The sequence below is a fragment of the Euphorbia lathyris genome, chromosome 1 (genome assembly GCF_963576675.1).
Source record: "Euphorbia lathyris chromosome 1, ddEupLath1.1, whole genome shotgun sequence".
NCBI classification, from domain to species: Eukaryota; Viridiplantae; Streptophyta; class Magnoliopsida; order Malpighiales; family Euphorbiaceae; genus Euphorbia; species Euphorbia lathyris.
The window spans coordinates 104,247,074-104,271,811 of record NC_088910.1 but is presented as its reverse complement, the minus strand read 5'-3'; the positions used below and the strand labels follow the sequence as shown (position 1 = coordinate 104,271,811).

The 24,738-nt window shown below is 32.6% G+C and overlaps 1 protein-coding gene across 1 annotated transcript; it reads right to left on the bottom strand.

Annotated features, from left to right (window-relative positions):
• Nucleotides 1–14,239: 14,239 nt before the first annotated feature.
• On the bottom strand, nucleotides 14,240–15,524 carry LOC136212799 (ethylene-responsive transcription factor 6-like). The gene has a single exon (XM_066002789.1). The coding sequence runs from the start codon at nucleotides 15,357–15,359 to the stop codon at nucleotides 14,517–14,519; it is 843 nt and encodes a 280-aa protein (XP_065858861.1). The 5' UTR covers nucleotides 15,360–15,524; the 3' UTR covers nucleotides 14,240–14,516.
• Between the last annotated feature and the right edge of the window lie 9,214 nt (nucleotides 15,525–24,738).

Genomic DNA, 24,738 nt, shown 5'->3' with positions numbered 1-24,738 from the left:
AAACATCGTTTTAATCAACCGTTTAATTCTACAAACACCTTTGTTAATTAACCGAATCATAAAACATCTTAATCTCATCTTAACCATTTATCTTTAAATTAATTAACTAAATCAAATTGTTTTCCTTTCCCTTCCTACCAAAAAAAAAAAATTAACTAAATCAAATTTATTAATTAACCTAACAATAAATCTATTCAATCTGATTGAAAAACCCTTTTATTTATATATATGAAATAACAGATTAACATAGGCTCTGATACCAATGAAGGAAAATAGACAAGCCTAGGCGCAGCGGAACTATAAAATTTTATCTATTTTATCTATTTCCCTTTTCCAAGATCTGTTCATTGTTATTTCATATAAAGAGGGATAGAATGAAATACCTTTTCTGAAGAACTATCTACAGTTGCAAACGAAGTGCCCACAAATCTTAATCCGTGTATCACGAACAACAAAAGAAACAACACAGAAAAGAATAATTAATCAGTAATCAACCTTAATAATAGCAATCGCAATGATTGCCTCTAACAGAAATCGATACGAGATCAAAGAGAGAGTAAGAAATAATGTAAATTAGTCGAGACGAAGACGGAACGGTTCCACCTCCTTTCTTCTTGAGTTGGTCGAAAGATGGGATTAGGGAGTCTATTTATAGACTTCTCAAAACCCTAATCCCAGTTGTGTTAGGTAATTAAATAATTAGAATCTTATTCGGAATAGGATTACTAATTAGATAATTAAATAAACACTTCATTATTATCTAAATAATAACTAATTATATTTAGATAATATTATTAATCAAATTAATTATTTAATTATTGTTAGGGATAATTAATTAGAGTTTCAATCACATTAAAACCTCTAATTAATATTATCAGATAATCTTTTTATTTAATTTATAACTATAATCTAATTATAATTATTAACCAAATTAAATATCCCTAATTAATACTCTAAATTTCGGCCAATGTAGTGTGTCCCGCTAATTACAGTTTCGCCCTCTGGTTCCAAGTCCCATATGCGACCCATTAGGTTCTTTATTGCCACTAGCCGTATATATCCTTTGAAATTAATTCATCCTGATTAATTCTAACATGTATATAACGGAATACCGTCGCGAGCTGTTACTAGCAGAACCTATGATATTCCTCCAGAGCAATTAAGAAGTCAGGTTGATAACTGACATTAACCTTTCAGCATTAGGTGCAGTATAATACAATCTTTCATCAACTATATCCTGTTGGTCAATTCCTTATAACCATGGAACGTGTCAAGGTTACATATAGCGAAGAGTCCGTTTTACTTGTACAGGTTGAATTCACTCTGAAAGATAAGTTAAGTGAAATTTCTATTTCTACTCTTAACTCTATCACCTTGCAAGGATTTCAGTTAATTCACCACAAGCGGCCATATGGATATATCTCCCATTTATCAGGAGTGACGAATGCTCAATCTGACATTAACTATTTTGCAATTACTTTGTGTGATACCCAACCCTGCTCTCACACCCCCTAGGCTCTCATCTGTTGGATCGTGCTCGCACAGAATCAAAGTACCAGACTCCATAATCCAGAATCACTAATTAACGAATGTTTGAGTCTGAGGATTAGTTATACCTACTAATACAAATGAGATGAACAGTTGACACTTTTAGATAAATTAATCCATTCTGTTATCTCAAGTCGGGTCCCAATCCTAATGAACTCCTTCACCGGATCCATGTAATTGTCTAGATATCTAAATATCTAAAGCTTGTGAGATCAGCTTTCTGTCTCGACAGAAAACACTGTTACATGCAAGTCTCAACAGTAATATGCCAACCCCTATAACATATTACTTGACTTGGGTTGATTTTAAGTCTATTGGTCTATTATAAAGTATAGTCTCACTTCATGCTTGTATGAACACTTTATAACTACTTAAATGAACTTAGGATTACTTTCTTTATGAAAGATTTGTGCCTTTATATATAGTTACATTTTAATGCTATATATCTGATTAAACAAATGACTAAATAAACAATTTATTCATTAATATTTATATCCTAAAACAATTGTCTTTAGGACACTAAACTCCAACAATCCACGCATCCTCCTGCCTTCGCATTGATAATGGTAGAGATGTGATTAAATTAACATCATGCTGATTAAAGATGTCGGCTAGCAGGTCTTCATCCCAGCAATTATCATCCAACGATTTCAGGCTAGCCACTGATGCTCCCGAAAGCTGAGCAATTCTTGGCGTTTCCACATACGGATTCGCCTCATCTGGGATCCAAGGATCAGTCCATATGTTCGTTGTCGCGCCATCTCCGATCAATCTCCGGGTCTTAGCCATCACTAAATTTTTTTCCGTTATGATACTACACCAGATGTAGCTCGGATTATTACACACCGAGGCCTCCCTGAAGTTTGAGTGTGGATAATATCTGGCTTTGAAGACACGAGCCACCAAGGTTGTTGGTTTTGTCAGAAGTTGCCAGCCCTGTTTGGCTAATAATGCGAGGTTAAATTGATGAAGCTTCTTAAAACCCATTCCCCCCAGCTTCTTTGGAATACACAACCTCTCCCATGACTGCCAATGGATCCCTTTACTGTCAGAGCCTGATGTACCCCACCAGAAGGAATTCATCATTTTCTCTAGGTCCGCGCAAAGCATCTCAGGAATCAAGAACAAGCTCATTACATAAGACGGTAGAGACTGTAGCACTGATTTAATCATAATTTCCTTACCAGCCCGGGATAGAAATCTCGTCTTCCAGCTCTTCATCCTTCTACTAAACTTATCAATCAGGAAGTTGAAAACTTCAACCTTACTCTATCTAATCAAAGAGGGTAAACCAAGATATTTCCCCGGAGCGAAAAGTTGTGCCACCCCAAGTATTGAACTAACAGAGTTACATTGATTAACCGTATAGTTTCGACTGAAAGAAATAGAGGATTTGGAGTAGTCCACCTTCTGCCCCGAAGCTGCTTCATACTTATTTAGACACTGTTTTATCGCCTCACATTCTTCTGACGTTGCCCTGAAGAACAGATACCTGTCATCGGCAAAAAATAGGTGGGAGATAGCGGGTGCAGTCCTTGCTATTCGACAACCATGAATGCTTCCCTGGGCCTGTAGATGAGATAGTAGCGCAGACAGGCCCTCCGCACAGATCAGAAAGAGGTAAGGTGAAATAGGGTCCCATTGTCTGAGCCCCCATTGGGGAATTATAGGACCCACTGTGTTTGCACCATTGACAATATGATAACAGGCATTACTCACACACTGCATGATTAGCTCAACCCATCTTGGGCTGAACCCCATCTTCAACATCATTGCTTCCAGAAACGCCCATTCTACTCTGTCGTATGCCTTAGCCATATCTAATTTCAGTGATGCAAAACTTGTACGTCCCTGAGTCTTTCTGCGTAGGTAGTGGTTTACCTCAAAAGCAATCATAACATTGTCTGAAATTAATCTGCCTAGCACAAAGGCGCTCTAGTAAGGGGAAATTATTGTAGGCAGAATTTTCTTCAACCGATTTGCTAGAGCCTTGGAAAGAATCTTGTAAATCACGTTACACAAAGCAATCGGTCTAAGTTCAGCAACTGTCTCGGGATTTGACGATTTTGGAATCAGAACCAATGTCATGTCATGGATAGCCTGTGGTAGAGAACCCGAGTTTAACCATTCTAAGCATTCCTGTGTTACTTGATCACCCACAATGTGCCAATGTTTCTGGTAGAAGCACGGATTAAAGCCGTCTGGCCCTGGGCTTTTATCAAGATGCACACTAAACACTGCCGACCTGATCTCACTGCCTTCAAACGGACGCAGCAGTTCCTCGTTACAAGCAGGAGTGACAAACGGTTGAACATGGACAAGGATATCACTCGCGTCTGATCCAGAAGAGGTGAATAAGGAACTATAATGATCAAATAGGTGGTCCTTCAAGCTGGTTTGCCAATCCAGCCACGCACCCTGTCATCTCGCAGCCGGACAATCAGATTCTTCTTCCAGCGATTAGTCGCAGCGGTGTGGAAAAATCTGGAGTTTAAATCTCCAGCTTTGAGCCATAGCTGTTTAGACCTTCGGCGCTAGAAGACTTCCCTCTGTAACAGTAGCGCATCAAGCTCCTCTCTGACACTGGTTAAACTATTTTGAGACACGGGGTCGTTCCGCCTTCGCAGGAGCCGTAGCTCATATTTGCACTCTCTAATCCGATTAGAAAACTTCTTTCGGATTTTATCCCCCCAACTGAACAGCCTATCGGCGCACCTATCCTGTCTGGCCAACAGACTCGCTGTACCAATCTCATTCCACGCGGATTCTACCTGATCCCGACAATCCTCCTCACGTAACCAAGAGTTTTCCAAGCGAAATCTCCTTTGAGCTCGCCCCGTATCAGCAATAACTTTTAAACATAAAGTCGAGTGATCCGATGCGTGAGCATCTTCATTGTAAACTATTGCCACTGGGAATAAGTTCAACCATTGCGTATCAGCAAAAACCCAATCCAGCTTTTCCTCCATACTGTTCCTTGAACCTCTGCCTTTTTCCCAAGTGAAGCGGTAACCCACAGTAGTAACCTCAAATAAACCACACTGATCCAATGTGTCACAGAAACCATTTAGGAGTGAGACAGGGTGTCGGTTTCCGCCTCTTTTATCCTCCTGAAATCTCATATCATTAAAGTCACCAAGAATAGTCCATGATAGAGAACTAAGCGGACGAAGATTTTGCAGCATTTGCCATGATTCTCTCCGTCTATGACGCTCGGGGTAGCCATAAAAGCCGGTTAATCGATACTCCGGCAAACCAGGTAAAGTCACATATATATCGATGAAGTTATTAGAAAAGCGTAACAAATGGGCAGCCCCCTGAGTTTTCCAAAACAAAGCTAAACCACCACCCTGATTCACAAGATCCACAAAGAAAAGACCAGCATAGGCAAGCTTACATTTTATTATTTTAATCTTAGACCGATTACATTTAACTTCAGAAATAAAAATAAATTCAGGCTTGAACTTTGACACAAGTTCACTCAACAAACGAACTCTTCGAGGGTTGCCTAGGCCTCGATAGTTCCAACATATCGTACTCATGATGTATCGCGGGGCTAGACACCAGCTCCCGCTTGAAATATGGAATTTTTTAGGTTCTGACCCTGTTCAGCTCCACTAGCTTCACAATCCATGGTTCCAGCCAAAATCGACGCGATGTCTACTTCGCTACCCCCTTGCCTTCTACGCTTAGTTTCTGACACCACTAACTCTTCTTCCCCGTCTTCGACGTCCTGAGGTGCGGGAGGGTTCGCAGCCTGGGGTGTCTGGTTGGCTACCGCCCCTGGGGGCTGCTGCTTTGTGGAGACTTGGCCCGTCGGCGCTGGAGGGGCAGATATGAGATACTTAAACTGCGGGGGGAGCCGCATTTCTCCTGGTTGGAGCTCTCAACCAAGTTCCATACGCCAATTCCGCTGAAGCAGGATCCGAGAGATCCAAGAGGGCATTGCAGAATTTGTCGGCGTGTCCAATCCGGCCACAAAAGAAGCAGAAGGTCGGCACCCTCTCGTATTTAGAATGGATCCAAGAGAATGAACTACCAGGCTTACTTATCTTCATCTTTCTTTTCAGAGGCTTTGTTACATCAATCATAACCCAGATCCTCAGATATGTACGTCCAGTACCATTAAAGTTATTCACATCCGACTCCACCCACTTCCCAATGAAGTTTCCAACAGTGACAGCCACCTTTTCAGACATGAAGCCAACTAGCAGCTCGTAAACCTGGACCCAAAATTCTGTCTCGGTCAGTGCTTTCTCCATCGGATTCTCTGTGTCATCTAACTTGTTGATAATCAGCAAATGGGTGTTGAACGTCCATGGCCCCCCTTTAATGACACGGTCTCTTTCCATCGCGTGAAAAAAGTCGAACCGAAAAAGGTTTTGCCCTAGGTCCGCGATGCACAGTCCCTTCGCAGGTCTCCATAGGTCAGTTAGGGTGTTCTTCATAATAGGAATACGGAATGGCTGTTCCGTTAGTAGGCGCCCTAACAGGCTCCAGGTAGAGGGGCGGGGTGTTTCGGTAGTGTCTTCGATCGGCAGGACGACAGCTTCGACATCCTCTTCAGCAAGCGTGACCTGATTCTGGAATGCCAAATCCAAGTCCATCGCAAAGATGCAGTGATAAATATGGGAAAGAAATCAATAATGATAGGGGAAAACGATCAAGAGAACGTCACAGGCTCGTCAAAAGCGAGAAGGCGGCGCTCATCAATAACGAGAAGATTCAAAACTCTTTAGCCATTTTTTTACCCACGTCTTTATTATTATAACATAAAATAATCTAAAAACGATACAAAATGGAATTTAGATTGTTCTGACAAATAAAATGGAATGGAGGTGTAGCGTATTTGGATCAAATATTGAGCATGGAAATGGTCGTATAATCTTTAGTTAAAGCGCATGTTCGTTTTGGTTTATCAATCATTAATGTACTCGTCTAAAGATTCTAATTCTAGAAACCCAATTTTAAAATAAAAAATTTGAATAAAATAGAAGCAATTATAAGTGGAAAAAAAGTTACTTTTGGAATGTAGCATAGTATGCTGTATAGATATATTAAATTTATGAATTAACTTATATAACCAACAATGCCTAATTTGCTCCGAGTGCCTTGATTTGTGTTAAATTAAGTTTGTCATTATAGAAATTGAAATTGTAATTGGCAATACCATGCTGTACAATTAGTAATTTAGGCTGTTTGCTTTTTCATATTGAAAAGTAGAGTTGTTGTTTATCTTTTTATACATGAAAAATAACTTTTACAAAAACATGGAATCTCTGTTTTTTGAACAAAAAAAAAAAAAAAACAACAAATCGTAACAACAGATAAACCAAACAGTCCTTAATTATTCGGTTGGGATAAGAAAGGACTCTTTTTAACCAATATAAAAAAAAAATTGTAGTCTAAGGGGTTTCTCTTCTCTGTTCTAGTACTATTCTGATAAATTTTACATTTAACATTTAAAATAATTTAATTTTATCTTTAATGTTGACAAGTTAAATCAATTTCAAATATAATTAACGATTTTCAGTCATGAATCTTGATATTTTTACTGTAAATATGAGTCATGTTATAACACATATGTATATACATAAAAAAAAACACTACAAAATTGCATATTATTGAGTATTATGTATGTTTATCCTCAGTGACGGATCAGGAGAGCAGAGAGGGGCTTAAGCACCGATTGGTAGCTGAAAAATACTAAAAATTCTATGGAAATTGCGTACGTGGTTTTAATGGTTTATGTAAAACTACTATAAAAATATTAATTTAATACTCATAAATTATAAGAGGCCGCCACGAAGCACTCATTGTCAGTGAATTCTGAATCCGTTTTTGTTTGTCTTGATATCTACTGGTTATGCTTTTTATATGGACTTCTCTTATTTTTCTGCATTTTTTTTCATACACATCAGTTATGGAATTTGGTTTGCAGATATTATTTTTTATTGTTTTGAATGAGTTTGACCTTTTGCTCCCCCTATTTAATCGAAATACAGATGAATTGATTGTTTCCGTTACACGTTATGAATTTGCAGCATCTTAAATTTTGTATTTTGTGCTTCAAAACAATTTATTTTTGAAAATTGATATATATAGGATCTGTCCTAGACTTTAGGTGAAATAAAAAATAAGGAGTTGTTAGTAAATAAATTGTACTTAAAAATTTAAAATAGAAATTTTAATCCATTTTAATTAAAATATTATATTATTTAATATCCTTTTAGACATAAATGAATATTATAATTATGTTTAGAAAAAATTACTTTATATATATATTAAAATAAAAGATTTGAAAACCTGAATCGTCTTATCTATACCTAGATCGTTCTGGATATATAATTAACTGGTTTTTCTGATTTAAATACACTATAGTAGTACCCAAAAAGAAAGCAAATAAAGATGATATCGTTGTTTATTATTATTATTATTATTATTATTTTAACAAAATTATTATTATTATTATTATTATTATTGATAAGGTTTCGCCTTCTTCTTATTATTATTTTTTTGATAAAACTTCTTCTTATTATTATTATTATTATTCTTATTATTATTAATGAGAAAATTACACACAAAAACAACTTTAAATTTTTTTATTACAGTTAACTATCTTTTAAAATTATCATTTATCATTATATAATATTTGTAATTGAAAATATCAGATATCATTGAATTAATTCTACTTTTTGTTAGGAATAATTGAAATTACGATAAACGAAAATAAGCAAACACACAAGAATTGTTTACCCAGTTCGCCACTCAATATGAATGACTACATGTGGGAGCACTACCAAGCCAGGATATTTACTATAATGAATGAGATACGGATTACAGAGAAAGATGTTACATTTATACTCCTTAAACCCTAACCGTCTGAAACCCTAATCGGCCAAAAAAAAAAATTTTGGGCCGATGGCCCAACAGGGGCTACCGCCCCCGTACCCCCATCCAACTCAGCAGCGAGTTGGATCGCTGCAGTTGGGCCTATATATTTTAGTCTCCATAAGCCCAGGGGCGGAGCCAGAGGGGGCGGGGAGGGTCAGTCGACCCTCTGACCCCGTTGGAAAACCCCAGGGATGGGGTTTTCCACCCTGGCTCCGCCAGGAGCCCCTCCAGCCATGGTGGTCTTCTTCTTCGCTGAAGAAGAAATAGATGGAAGGACATTTTAGCCCTTTCCATCTGTTTCTTTTTTTTTTTTAATTAGAACCTTTCCAAAACGACGTCGTTTTGGGTAGGTTCTAATTAAAAAAAAAAAAGAAACAGATGGAAAGGGCTAAAATGCCCTTCCATCTGTTTCCTTTAACAACCATTTTCATTTGGGCCTCTTCTCTCTCTTTCTCTCTTGTGTGGTCCGAAATATGGAGAAAGAAGAGAAGATGCCAAATTATTTTTTTACTCCTAAGTAAAAGGGAAAATTCCCTAAATCATTCATCAATTATTTTTTATTTTCACTCATTCAGTTTCTAACTTCCAACTTTCAATTAAGTATTTAATTTAGCCATTGTTTACTTTGTTTTGAGATTCAGTTTTATAATTTATACAGAGATTGCTAAATTGGGAATTTTTTTTATGATTTCTATTTTATAATTTTATTTGGACATTATCAATATGTTGTTTTTGTTTAGAAATTCTTTAATTTCGGTTGTTTAGGATGTCTAATTTATTTTTATTTTGGTTGTTTGTTTTTATTTTATTTAGGAACAAGATGCGTAATTTTTTTGAAACGGATATGTAATTAGTGTAGAATAACGAACAAAATGTGTTTGTTATATAATGATGTCTAAAGTTGATCAAATTTACCAATATCAGGGATAAAATTATTATTATCTACCAACGTTAGAGGTAAAATTGCACAATTTTAGACGTTAAGGATAAAATTACTCCCGGATGTAAATGTTAGAGTATTTTTGCACCATATCTTTTTTATAGATATGTTGAAGTAGCATGTAAATTTTTTTTGACCTACGATCTAGCCCCTCCGACCTTTAGTTCCTGGCTCCGCATAAGCCCAACACTTTTGTCATCTTACAGTTAACTCACATTAAATTATTTAATTTATTAATTAAAGGTCATTTTTTAAATTTATAATTCATTTCTATATTCAGGTAGGCACTATCTCTATCCTTTTGCTGTGTTCCTTTTGTATCATGCGATTTTTTCTAATTTCTTTTGGTAGTTCTCTGTTTTCCAATTTCCTTTTCTAGTGTTTGCAGGATTCAATAGCAATTTATTTTCTCATTAATTTATTTAATTACCTCAGTTTCTTTTGCAGTGTGTTTTTCATAAACAAATTCCATTGCAGAAGCTTTTATCTTTCAAGCAGATATGTAATGAATTATGAATTGAATCTTCTTCTCTATCTTGGAGTCATCCATTAAATACTTAAATCATGAATATCATTTAATGATTTAATGGAATATCAGAAAGAATTGTGAAAGTAAAGACTAAATTTATGAATTGCATTTTTGCGCACAGAGCAAAAAATGGAAGGAAGAAACCAGAGTGGTTTCTGTTTTCTATTTTTCCAACTAGGAGTTGTTTTGGATTTTTTTATTATTATAAATATTTAAAAACATTAAAATAATAAGTATTTCCTTTTTTTAAGGGATGGACGGTTTTGGGTAAAAGTTGGATATGTTTATCACAGTTTGACATAATTGTATTATTTTTAACAAGTAGGATTCATTTGTAATAAATCAAGTGTATCTTGATTTTTATGTAATTTACCCTATTATTATTGATAAACAGGCTTCACCATATTAGAAAAGGCCCACTCAAAGCCCAACCCGGTGGCAGCATTCATGTGGGCCATGGTAGTCTTCAATTTGATATGCAAAGAGGGTAAAAACATGAGGAAATTACGTGGAAAAATATATCTCTATGATAAATTTAAAAAATATATTTTATTTTGAATTTTGTGAATTAAAAAGTTATTAATTCTAAGAAGGTTATCTTGCTTTAAATTTAAAAATAAAAACTGTTTTGCTCTGATATGTCAAAATAAAAATTATAAATACGATCTATTTCATATAAAATTAACAATATGATTAAAAACAAAATACTCAATTTGATTAATGTGTAATTTATTTTAAAAATATGAAAAAAAATGTATATGAAAATTCACTTTTAAAAAAGTAATTTATATTATATCAAACTATTTTTTTTTACGAAAATGTCAAACTATTAAAATAATTATTTTCAATATATTTTAAGGTTATGAATTGGGTTTAAATTTATACTTTTTCGATTTAAATTTATGAATAGGGTCTATTATCAATATATTCTAGGATATATTTTTTGGATTTAAATTTATGAATTGGGTATATGATACTTAAATTAAATTATAGTACAAAAGCATATTTTATTTATTACATGGAAAATAATGACATATTGAAAATTAATTTTGATGATATGATTTAATTGTAATTTTGTAACCAATTGTAGTATTCATATAAAATGTCCAAACATAAATCTACACTAAGACCTTGTTTGATAGTCCATTAATCACTTAAATAAAATATTAAGTACTTATTTAATTTAAGTACGTTTGATAAGAGTTATTTTTTCAATACTTAATGTCCAATAGACGAGAGGAGATGAGTGGTGCAGAAGCCGGATCAAAAGGGCAACACACGAGAGCCAAAGGCTTTTGGGTGAGAAATAGAACCCACTCGATGTGTGACTATTCCCACTCGCCGTGTGGGTCATTAAAATGGGATCAGAAGTTTCAGCATGCATCTCACTCGCGGTGTGATTATTCCTACTCGCCGAGTGGGCTCTTTAAAAAAAGCCTAACAAATCAGCTTTGCCCCTCTCTCCAGCTCCATTCTATTTACAACTCATGCCACACCCTTACCTCTACCCCCTTTAGGGGTAAGATGCAAAAATACCCCTCACATTTTGGTTCAGGGGCAACTTTACCCCTAACGTCTAAAATTGTGCAATTTGACTTTAACATTTGTAGCCAAGAGCAATTTTACAGCTAACATTGATAATTTGGGTCAATTTAAGACACTATTATAAAACACAAATATGTTTGTCCCTTATTCTGCACCAATTGCATATCAAGTCGTTCTAAAAAAGTATTTCGTGTTTTTTATAATTTAATAATCGAATTGAAGATTAATATTTAGGGAAAATTACAATATTAGATCAAATGAGAGACCCATTTATATTTTTAACCCATTTACTCAACCTATTATATATATAGACCTTATTTGCGTGACTTTCTCAAAATACCCTCACCCTTTCATCTTCCCCCTTCCCCTATCTCTTTTTTTGCACGAAAACGGTTGCTCTCCCAGACCATTGGTCTTCCTCTCTTCCTTTAAATTTCATGAAATCTGTATTATTTCTCCACATCACCATGTATTTCGCTTCCTCCTCTCTTCATCTCTTGATTCTTCATCTTCCTAATCCTAGAAAACGAAGCCATGGTTCTTTATCTTCCTGTTCCTGCTCGTTTCTTGGTTTATTTCTTTTTGTGACCATCGAAGAAATAGTTATTATACGTTATTTTCATCGTTTTTTCCATTTATCATATTGTTATTGATGATTTTAATAGTGAAAGGCGTGAAAAATGTAAGTATCTACTGTTTTCTCTGCGTTTTTCACTTCGCGTAATCTGGTTTCGCGAAGATCTGCGATGGGAAAGAGCCTGAAACGTGACGATCTACTTCGCGAATCGATGATTTCGCGACGTTTGCGAGTGAAAAGTTCATGATTTTTCACTCTCAGACTTCGTGAAATCATCGATTCGCGAAATAGATCGTCACGTTTCAGGCCTCGCAAACTTAACGAAATCCTCGATTGACAAAGTAAAATCATCATCTTCCCTGCACATTTATATTCGCATGCTTCGAGAATCCTCATTTCGCGAAGCCAAATCTTCTTTTTTTCTGCCTAACACGATTAAATTTTTCTGAAGGTGGTTGAATACATAACATCCTTTTCTGGAAGGCGGCGTACTAAGGTGCAGGGGAGATGACTTTCCTTCATGTATATGGAGAAATTTCCATCAAGATTTGCCACATTTACTTTAAAATGATTGGTTAGGAGATATTGTGCCAATCTTATTGTGTACCATGTGATACGTTCATCCCAAAAGGTTTGGACTTTCATTTATCATCCCAAAAAGTCTGGACTTCTTGTACAGGAAGAAATTTTCGTGCAGATTCGTCACGTTCACTTTGAAGTGATTAATTAGGAGTTTATTGTGGCAATCTTGTTGTAAATTGATAATGTTATGATTTTAATGTTGTTATTGTGGCAATCTTGTTGTAAATTTTGATAATGTTATGATTTTAATGTTAGAATCTCTTGTTGTTTGGCCTTTTTTGTTATATACCACTTTGCGAATTTTGTTAAAAACACGTCTGGATTTCGCATATGCGAATTAAAATCATTAACTAAACCAAATATTAGCTTCGCAAACTTCGTGAAATCAGATGGGAGGGAGACAGTCGTACCGTAAAATGACAAACATATTAAGGGTATTTTGGGAAAGTCGGATAAATATAGTCTAGATATGTAATAGGTTGAGTAAATGAGTTAAAAATGTAAATGAGTCTCTCATTTAACCTAATTTTATAATTTTCTCTAATATTTATAAATTCGGTGAATTTTTTTTTTATTTTTCTTGTCATATTCGTACAAAAAGACAGTATGTTTTTTATTTTTTTTTCACATCCCAACATATGTTTATGATTTGTTACTGATAAAATGGCGCAAGTGTGAAGTGTAGATGAAAAAAATTCATGACTGAAAAGAAAGTTTGATGAATTATTTCTCAAATTGACCCAATTTATCAATGTTAGGAGTAAAATTGCTCTTGGCTTCTAGCGTTAGAGGTAAAATCGTACAATTTTAGACGTTAAGGATAAAATTACTCCTGACCCAAAATGTTAGGGATATTTTTACATCTTAATCCAATATTTTATTATGTTACCAAATGTTCATTTTGTTACTTCTTTTATATACGGTACTCACTTCTCCATTATATAAATCATTCTAGGATGTTTTACACAAATTTAGAAATACTTAACGAATTTATATAAGTAAACTAAACAAAATTATCTCTCACCTATTAGGGAATATGCTTTGTAATGTAAAAAACTCAAGAACCAAGATAAAAATATAAAAACTAAACTAAAAATTTTTAAAAAATAAAACGATTTATATTTGAAAAAAAACTAACTTACTAGAATAACTTATAAACTACTCCCTCCGTTTCATATTACATGACTTTTTAGAGAGGTATACAGAAATTAAGGATATTAGAAAAAAGACATTGTTTTCCCTTATTTATTGATTCCAATATTTACTTATTCTATAATAAATCCATTATGCTAATTATTTTTTGTAAACCCGCGTTTTATAGCAGAAAAAATGATGACTTAACGTGTACTGATCATATAAAATGACATGTAATATGAAACAAAAAAGAAGATCTAGAAAGACATGTAATATGAAACGGAGGTAGTAGAATATAAGAAGTAATAGATAAAAATGTGAATTAGTTTAATAAAATTTCTAAAAAATAAATAAATAAATAAATATATTTTTTTTGATAATTATAATATAAAATCACATTCTCAATTTTAATGCATCATATTTATAAATAATACTTTGATTATATTATTTATGAATTAATTTATCCTAAATTACAAGATTTTTTGCGCGTTTGTTTTTTTAATCAATAAACCTAAATATTCACATAGTAAAAGAAATCTCTATTCTTTTTGAATTGCCCTCTGAATCATTTGATCCCAAATTACTCATAAATTTTAAAAATAAAATATTAAAATATTTTTAAAATTTACAAATACTTCATTCTAAAAAATCTCTATAGTCTCTTCTCGTTATTAATATTATTCATGTTATTTTTCTTGTCAAATTGTCTCTGGAAATTTTCAATATCCGCTGCTTGGACGCACCCAATGCTTTAGGTTCCTCTCCTTTCACCTCTTATTTCCTTCTCCATCGGTTACATCGCTCTCTCTTTTTCGTTTCCGTTCAATTCCTTCGTTCTCATTGTCGTTATCCCTTGTTTTCCACTTCCCAGCTTCCAAAGGGAAGTTCAGAATGGCTTTACACCCACGCAGCTTGAACGCTGCTCGATCGTACGCTTCCGCCGCTTCGATAGCGGTGTCGAAGGTTCCCAGCCACAACCGTGTCCCTTTCCGGGTCGGGTCTCGGATCTCCGCCGCGTATTTTCCCCACATCCTCTGTCGAACTCCTCTGTAATGAATTTTCTCTTCAACTGTCGCCACTTTTGAGTTGCCTTGTACGGCCACTCGCTGGTTCGAATTCGTGCTTCCAATTAATTGAATCCATTCGTTTTTCTCTGCAGGGATTTGAGGTTTTGATTGAGAAATAATTTGCCGTTTTGATTCAAATCCGAAATCCTCGAGGCTTTGTAATTGAGGTTTCGATTCAAATTCGAACAAATCGTGAATACTTGATTGAGAGGTGAATTGAGATTCTGAATCATATTCAAAACTAGAAGTAGAATAATTAGATTTTGGTGTAATGAGATCGATGAATTGAGGTTCCGCTTCGAATTCGGAAAAATCACCATTGATATGGTTATAGGCAAGATGATCAGAAAATGAAAAGACGTCGTGAGCGGTTGAAGTGCGGGAGGAATCGGAGTCGTAATGAGAGGTTGAAAGCTCCAAATGTGCATTAGTAAAGAGGGAGTTGGAAGTGGTAGAAGAGGAAGGTGAAAGAAAATCAGTAAATAAATGGTGCTTAATAAGATCCAAAGCCAAAGCTACTTGAGCTTGAGCTTGTGCCGCCATATCCGAAACAGCTTTAAGGAGAAGTTGTGTGAAGCGAGAAAGAGTGGAAGATGAGGAGTGGGAATAAAGGGTATTAAATAGGAAGGTGAAGCAGGTAATTTAATGCAAGGAAGGAAGCATCCAATCCTCCATACTCTATCCTCCATTATTTAATCCAACGTCTCCGGCTGCGGGTTCAATGAATACTAGAGTAGTTTATTTCAATTTTTTTCTCTAGCAGCTTTTAAAGTTTCCATTCAAAAGGTTGCTGTTATGGTCATGCATAAATAACCATAAAAAGATATTAAAAATTAAATCCAAATTCATACAAAAACATATGCAATCCAATCATAATCATTTAAGCAGATCTGAATATTCAGATATGAATCATTTCTTTTGTTGCAACCACGTAGATCCATTGATCTACAAACAAGATAAACTGTTTCTGCTCGTGCTAAATTCGAAAAAGGTATAAACGAAATAATAATAGAGAACAAATAAAATTCAGATGAATAAGGAGGTCAAATGAAATATATGATCACATACAGAAAAAATATAAAACAATAAAAAATACAGAAAATCTAACTTGGTGGGAGGAGAAAGAAGGAAAACAAACTTTTCTCTTCCTTTTCAAAGTAGATTAAAAAAAACGTTGTGTATTTGATAGATGACAAGACTTTGAGAAAAAATGAGAAAGATATGAGAAGAAACAAAAAAAAAAACCTATTTGTTAAACAACTTTTTAGAATAAGATTAAAGATTTAAACTATTTTAGAGGTTTTGACTCAGACCTTTAATAATGAAGTTTGGTGGAAAAAAAGTACGAGTTTTTTCAATTAGTTTATTTCTCCATTTCTTTTGAAAGACATTTTTACTCCTAATTACTAGGGACGTAAACGGGGCGAGGCGGGGAATGCATTTCCCATCCCCGTCCTCATCTAGTCGGGGATTCACCATCCTCATCCCCGCAAGTTAAACGGGGACAAACTGATCCTCATCCTCATTCCGCGGCGAATTTCTGTCCCCACGGGGATCCCCATTCCCCGTTTACAAATGTTTCAAAAACCTTATCCACATTTCCCATTTCTCACTCAGCGCGGGGAATCACCGTCTATGTTTAAAAAAATAGTAAAGACAAAAACGTTTAGGAAACAGTGGATAATAATATCAAGTATTAACAACCATTCTCGAAATTTACAAATAAAAAAAACTAAAAATTGAAAACATCCAATCAACTAATTAAAATGTACTTAAATCATCCAAAACAATCAATTATCACGGGTAATAATCGGGGATCCTCATCGGGGATTAACGAGGCGGGAACGGGGATCCCGTGGGATGGGGCACGGGGAACAAAATTATCCTCATCCCCGTCTCATGGGGGTCACCGCAGGGCCGACTGGGCTTCTAAGCAACCTAGGCAATTGCCTAGGGTCCCCTAAAAATTAGGGCCCCATATATATTATTATAGTAATATATAGGTTAGTTTGGTTAATTGGTAAAAAAAGAGAGTTGGGATAAATTTGCTACATATATAAGATTTTAAGTAAAAAAAAAAATTGTCAATTTCATTTAATGTGGAGATTGGAAAGTACAAAATATTGCCATATTTTATTTTTGGAAGGATAAAAGAGGTCTCACTCAATTGACTAAATGCTAGTAAGTAGATCATTATCTCCTCTTTTTGTGTTTGATCAGAGACTTGGAAAAGAAAGCAGATTCAATTGTATCAGTTTTCTAACGTTCAAAAACTTGAAAAGACAAGATCAGTCCTTATAAATTGAGTTCTTTACAATTAAATTTCTCTACTACAAGTTCTTCTTTATATTCACTTACAATTGTGCTCAACTATAATTATTCTAATCTGGTTCTCTACAAGTTCTTCTTCATACTCACTTACAATTTTGCTCAACTATTCTAATCTGGATTGATTTTTATTCACTGATTCATCTTATCAGGTATAAAATTATTGTTCCCCATTTAATACTTCCTTTAATGTTTCTTTAGGTGACTTTGCTATATTTTTTATAGTTTCCATATTTTGTTTGTTATTTTTGTATATTTTATTTATTTAAATTGAAAATTGCAGTTTATAATGAAGAGAAAATATGAATCTGGTTATGAAAAAAGACAAAAGAAAAAAAGAGCCGAATAATTCGTACAATCACAAAAAGGAGCTCTTAAGGGCCCATATTATACTTAAATACATCTATTTATTTTTATAGTTTTGCTTGTATATAAGGGCCCATATTTTATATTTCGCCTAGGGCCTCAAGTAGTCCCGAGCCGGCCCTGGGTCACCGATGGGGACGGGGAATCCCCGCCTCATTTCCATCCCTACTAATTACTATCTTTTAACCCCAAATAAATGTTTTACTATATCCATATTTATTATTTTATACAAATAGTTATTAGTAAAGTTTTGTCAAACAAATTTACACAATCATCTATTAAACCAGCTAATAAAAAAAAGATAATCACCTCATATTTATTTGCCAAACATTGTCTTAATGTATAAAAAACAAATAATAATTCCCTAACCAACATAAAACTCTCATTTTAAATATTAAAAAGACAATGTGAACAAACACCCCTTGATTAGGTTTAGGGTTTCATAACTTTTAGTTTTTTTTTTTCACAAAAAGAATAGCATTTTGGAGCTTTTCGTAGAAAATTATTTGTATTTTTTTTTAAATTTACAAAATTATCATTCTTATTTTCATAAAACATTTTTCTTTCTTTAACGTTACTTTTATCTCTATCATATTATTACAAAAAGAAAAAACTAAGTTTTACTCCATTCAATTAATTATTATTTAAAATTTTGTTCTTAGATTGTGTATTACAATTTATTTGTTTATTAATTTAAAACATACGCATATTAAAAAATTTACATACTAACAACAATAGTTTGTTACAATTTTGTCAAACACTAATAATTAATCAACTAAGGGTGTGTTTGGTTCAAATTTCGGAATCAGAATTTGAATCGAAATCGAAATGTTACAGAATCAGAACGACTATTTATTTATTTTTGTTTGGTTTAATCTGGAATCAAAATCCGATTATTTTTAAGAGTGTTTGGTTCAAATTCTGGAATTAGAATCAAAATCGAAATTGAACAAATCAAAATTTTTTAAATTTTAATAAATAAAATATGAAAAAGAAACTACAGAACAAAATTAATTAACAAAACTTACGAGCAAGCTCAATTATGAGTTTATGAACAAGCTCATAAATAAGTTCATGAACAAAATTAATTATAATGTTAATGAACATACTCGTCTTTATAGTCCATGAACAAATTCTAATTTTATATGTTTTAACAAAACTACGAATTTTGTGATAGTAATATTATTTAAAACAGTGATACTCTACTTATTTTATATATAAAATTTTATTTTAATTGTGCATTACTTATTTTTTTTTGGTTGAATTCTAGACTCATCCAACATTTATTAGAAATTAAGTAGATTTTTTTTTGGGATGAAGAAATTAAGTAGATAAACCACCACAATTCGATTGTCCGTCCATAGGATTGAAATTGGTTGAATATGTGATGTTATTGTTATTATTACTACTTCCATTAATAGTAGATGCAACTTCTCCGCATGTGATATTTTGTTACATATGTGACTTTAGGCAGAAGCTATGGTTATTTGTTTTTAATAAAGTAACTATTATTTTAATTTTTCACCATTAGATAATGAAATTGAAAGTTAATCCAACGGTGAAAAAAACAAAGTCATTGATGAAAAAAACAAAGTAATGGTTACTTTGTAAAAAACAAAGTAATTATAGTGTCTACATGTGACGTTATAGATCCTATATGGAAAATGATACCAACTAAAGTCATGTAGTCAATTTATAAAAGTAGATTGAAAGTATGTTAGAAGTAACTAATGTGTTATACATTTTGGTTAGATTTAACTTGTTTATTTGTTCACGAGTTCTGCTCGTGTTTATCAACATATTTAATGAGTTGTTTGTGAGTATAATTCATTATAATTAACGAGCTGCTCGAGAGCAAAGTTAATAAACATAATTAACAAGTTTCTTATATGTTATTCACGATTAGATAATTTCCTTAATTTTAAATTGGCTCGAACTCGTTAAATTTGTAATGAGCAAAACAAATGATTTTTTTACAAAAACAAAACCACAATTTTCTCTTGTAAATTGAATAAACCCAAGAGTTTTTAAAAAAAAAAAAATTCAAGAATTAATTCAATATAAAAATATTGCATTTGATAAATATGTCACAAGTGAAAGGTATAATATTTCTACAAATACAAATATTAAAAATTTGGAAAATAAACCTATTACATATTCTGATATAGTTGAATTAAGTAGATAAAATGTATATTCAACAAAATATTAATATTTTAATTTTCATGTGAATGCCAATTTATATCATAATAATGATAAAAAAAATATTGTTTCTTTAAAGTTCCTAATAATGTTAAATAAAGATATATTAATGTAAGGCGGCTCTCTGCTGGTTGCTTCCTGTTTGCAATTTGCACGTTGGTTTGGAACATTTCCATGGATAAAATAGCAATATTTCTTAAACAAATCAGGGTTAAGGTGCAAAAATACTCCTAACGTTTTGGGTCAGGAGTAAGTTTACCCCTAACGTCTAAAATGGTGCAAATTTATCCCTAATGTTGGAAGCCAAAAGCAGTTTTACCCCTAATGTTGATAAATTGGGTCAATTTAAGAAATAATTCATCAAACTGTCTTTTCGGTTATGAATATTGTCATCTACACTTCACACATGCGTTATTTTATTAGTAACAAATTGCAAACATATGTTGGGATGTGAAAAAATAAGAAAAAAATATTAAAAATATAATGTCTTTTGTATGAATTAGACAAAAAAAATTCAAAAAATTCACCGAATTTATAAATATTAATCTCTAATTTTATTATTAAATTACAAAAAACATTATATCCTTTTTTTTAGAACAAATTGATATGCCATTGCTGCAAAATAAAGAAAAAATGACTGTATGTTATAATAGTGTCTGAAATGATCCAATTTATCAACGTTAGGGGTAAAATTGCTCTTGGCTATAAACATTAGTAGTAAAATTGCACAATTTTAGACGTTAGGGATAAAATTGCTCTTGACCCAAAACGTTAGGGGTATTTTTGCATTTTAACCCAACAAATTATATGTAATGTTGAAAATTTTGTATTAATAATAATTTTGATTGTTATTATTGTTATTTTTTTTCTAACTTGAGGCTTAAATATATAGTGGGTAATGGAGTTTAGAATATCTTGAAATACGTTAACATATTACATGCCATAAGATTTTTTTGACGGTATATTATAAACTTAAACGGACAAGTCATAAATGAGAAATTCATCCTTCTCCATTGATGAGAATTGTTTTGGAAGTGACGGAAGAGATCATGATAACTGTAAAATTATTTTAACTTTTAAAATTTAAGATTAATTAATTAATTTTAAAGTGTCTTCTATGGTTACTTTGTTTTTGACGAAGTAAAGCTGACTTTGTTTTTTTACCATTGAATGGTGGTGGACTTTAACAAAGTAAGTTCATCCAATTATGGTGAAAACAAAGTAAGGCTTACTTTTTTAAATCTCAGCCATTAAATTTAATAAAAGACTAAGATTATATTAACATATCAATGTTTTAATAACATAGGAGAGGATTCCAATCTATAAACTTAAGTGACTTTTATGTTACATTGGTCATACATGAAATAAAGTTCAATAATGATAACGGGTGTAATTTACCTTTGCAATAAGATGATAAAATAGCAAAAGTTTATTTTATCTCAAAACAATAATGTATTTGATATCCTACGTTGAATATATGTAACAGAAAATGTTTAATTATGTAGAAATATAAAGTATATTATTTTATTAAGATAAATGAATTTTTTTTCGATTGAATCATTTCCCAAACATATTTGACCGTCGGCGTGATGCACATTAAGTTTTGATAAAAGCTAAAAAATACAATACTATATAGTATATAATAATGAAATTATTAGTTGATATTTTAATTCAAGTTGTATTAGAAAAAGAAAATGGAATGAAAATAGTGTGGCCAAGGAAGCGAAATGGAGACACTTTTGATTAAAAATTGGAGGCCCACAATGGTAGCAAGCTATGAACAGTACTGGGCCTTATTCACCAACCCAAATGCACTCATTGTATAATTTAATTATTCTTTCTTATATGGAAAGACTGCTTAGAATTATGGCTAGAGCTAGAACATAGGATTGGTGAATCAAATGGCCGCGTAAAGTGAATAAAGTTCCGAACACCAACGGCCCTCCAAACATCCTCATATGCCGGTTCTAGATGCTCCACCAATTTATCCCATCTTGTGTAAAAGCGAGGGAATATCATATTCTTTTCTACTTGTGGGAAATTGATAGATTTCTCGATGAAGGGCCAAATCATTACTCCTCAAATGGTATAGGGGCAACATAGGCCTATTAGCTGAAGCAACGAGGGTCGAGTGTGAGGACGCTATCCTGATCAAATGGAATGTGAGCAATTAGGACACACGGTTTCAAGTCAATGCATAACTTAGATCAAAAAGTTAAAACCAACAAGTTACCTTTTGCAAACCGATGGTCACTCCCAAATTAAAATCAGTTCGGATAGTATCAGAGTATGATTGAGCAACGGTAAATTTATGCATGATTTCAAAACAGCCAAACTACAACTCAAACAGATAATTCCAATTTCAACATATTTTTCAGCCTGACTGTTTATCTAAATTCAAATCATTGATATTGTTCTATATGGCTCTTAATTTAAAAAATGATTGAATATAAAAAAAAAAATCAGCATGTAGAAAATGATAATAGCATGATCAAAAGTAAACAGTAAGAAAACAAAAATCTTCACATGCTAAATCCAAGAACACGCACAAAACCATGATTTCTATTCCTAACACAACGAAAGAATCACCATGACAATTATTTTAACAAGTTAAAACTTTCTTATTAAATTCATGGTTAAAAATTTCAAAGTTTTCAAACTTCATAAGAACTCAAAAGGGAAAGAAAATAGAAGATCAAAGAGTTTGCATGCCCATGTTTAAAATGAGAAAATTAGCAAAACTTGTTCTTCATTATGTTCTTGAGTTTTGAGAAAAAAGAATAGTGGAAAAGAATGGAAGAATGAAAAAGAAGCGTAAAAAGAGAGAAGCATGAGAAAGTTCAGTTGTAGCAAAATTTCAAAAGAGTCAAGTTTTAAAGGATTCAGAAATCTCATTGTTTGTGCAGGATTCGGATCCAACACGGCCGTGCGGGTCTGAAATATAAAAAAAAACTTTGATTTTAAATTTTAAATTATTCTTTTATATACAAATTTCAAATTTTAGCAAATTTATACACGAAAGAGTGGGGCAATTAGACTATAAATTTATATTTTATTTTTTAAGTTTATTTAAATAAAAGCATATAATAAATTTAACAATAGTTGGAAAAATGGCAAATCACATGCCATATGAGCTGCAAATGTGCCAACGAGACGCCCTAAATACCCCATACGACATGTTGAAAACATCAATGTCATATGGGTATACTTTAAACTCTCTGCCTAAAAATGGTTAATTTACACAACATGTGGTCTAACCCACACGTCATGTAAAACGTAAAACGACCAAAGAAGTAAGCGTATAAAGGAACCACATAACGTGTAAAGTTCGAAGGAAAGTCTCTTCTAGACTAGAAATCAATTCACACAACGTGTGAGGTATAAAATAACTACTTATTCTTGCATCAAATTTTCCCACACGACGTATGGCTTAGCCATACGCCATGTGGAATAGAATTCCAGCCGCCATCTATGCATAGTTCAAAGATTCAGGATAATCGGGATGCCTTAACAAGCCTAAAATCGAACCAATAGCTCACCCCTTGAATTTGACACATCATCTACACATGTGCAAATAACTTTGGTTTTAAATCCTAAATTATTCTTTTATGTACAAATTTCAAATTTTAGCAAATTTATACACGAAAGAGTGGGAGCAATTAGACCATAAATATTATCCCTAACGTCTAAAATTGTGTAATTTTACCATAAATAATACCCCTAACGTTACAACCAGGAGCAATTTTATCCCTAACGTCTAAAATTGTGTAATTTTACCCCTAACGTTGATAGTAAAGAGCAATTTTAACCCTAATGTTGGCAAGTTAGATCAATTTCACACGTTATTATAAAATACACATATATTTTGTTTTTTATTCTGCACCAATTGCATATTGGTTGGTTCTAAAAAAGATTTCATATTTTTTTTATGGTTTAATAATAGAGTTGGATATTAATATTTATAAATTCGGTAAAAATATTAATTTTTTGCCCAACTCTTATAAAAGAAAGTATATTCTTTTATTTTATTTTTAAAATATTTCATGTCTATTCATATGTTTGTTATATATTGCTAATGAGTGATAAAATGACGCACATGTTAAGTATAGATGAAAAGATTCATGACCGAGAAGATAATTTGATAAATTATATCTCAAATTAATCCAACTTGTCAATATTATAGGTAAAATTGTTCTAGTCTGTCAACGTTAGTGGTAAAATTGCACCATTTTAGACGTTAGGGGTAAAATTGCTCATGTCTATAAACATTAGGAGTATTTTTGCACTTTACCCTTAAAATATACTAAATTCTTAATATTTAATTAATTAGTATATAATTTATTTTTTAGTTGTTTTTTTATTATTATTTTTTCTATAACTATCTAAGAAAAATTATTACACTATTTTTAGTCAATAAATTCAATTATTTACAAACGATATATAGAATCATTAATTAATAAGTGTTAAAATTAAATTTATCAACTTAATTAGGTATAGTGATTGTATTTTCATCAAATGCAACGTTAGAATTGTCGTTCTACATGGTATATCGTTGCTTTGGTAATTATCGTGTTAAATAAAGCAACGACATATCGTAAATGGCATATTACTGTTGCCTTACGTCAAATTGAACAATTAAAAAAAATTAAAGGCAACAATTCATGTATAATCGTTGCATTTGACTTATATAAATGTGAGAGAAAAAAATGAATTACATAATGCAAGATAATGCAATGAGTTTCGGTAACGATTTTTGAAAATTGGTTGCGATAGGCAATCTATGGTGTAGTGAATTTATATTTTATTTTGTAAGTTTATTTAAATAAAAGCATATAATAAATTTAACAATAGTTCGAAAAATGGCAAGTCACATGTCATGTGAGCTGCAAATGTGCCAACGAGACGCTCTAAACGCCCCATACGACATGTTAAAAACATCACATGTCATGTGGGTATACTTTAAACTCTCTGCCTAAAAATGGTTAATTTACACAACATGTGGCTTAACCCACACGTCATGTAAATCGTA

Bases quoted from the DNA above. Each gene is read 5' to 3' on its own strand.
- LOC136212799 (XM_066002789.1), bottom strand. From the start codon at position 15,359: ATGGCGGCACAAGCTCAAGCTCAAGTAGCTTTGGCTTTGGATCTTATT.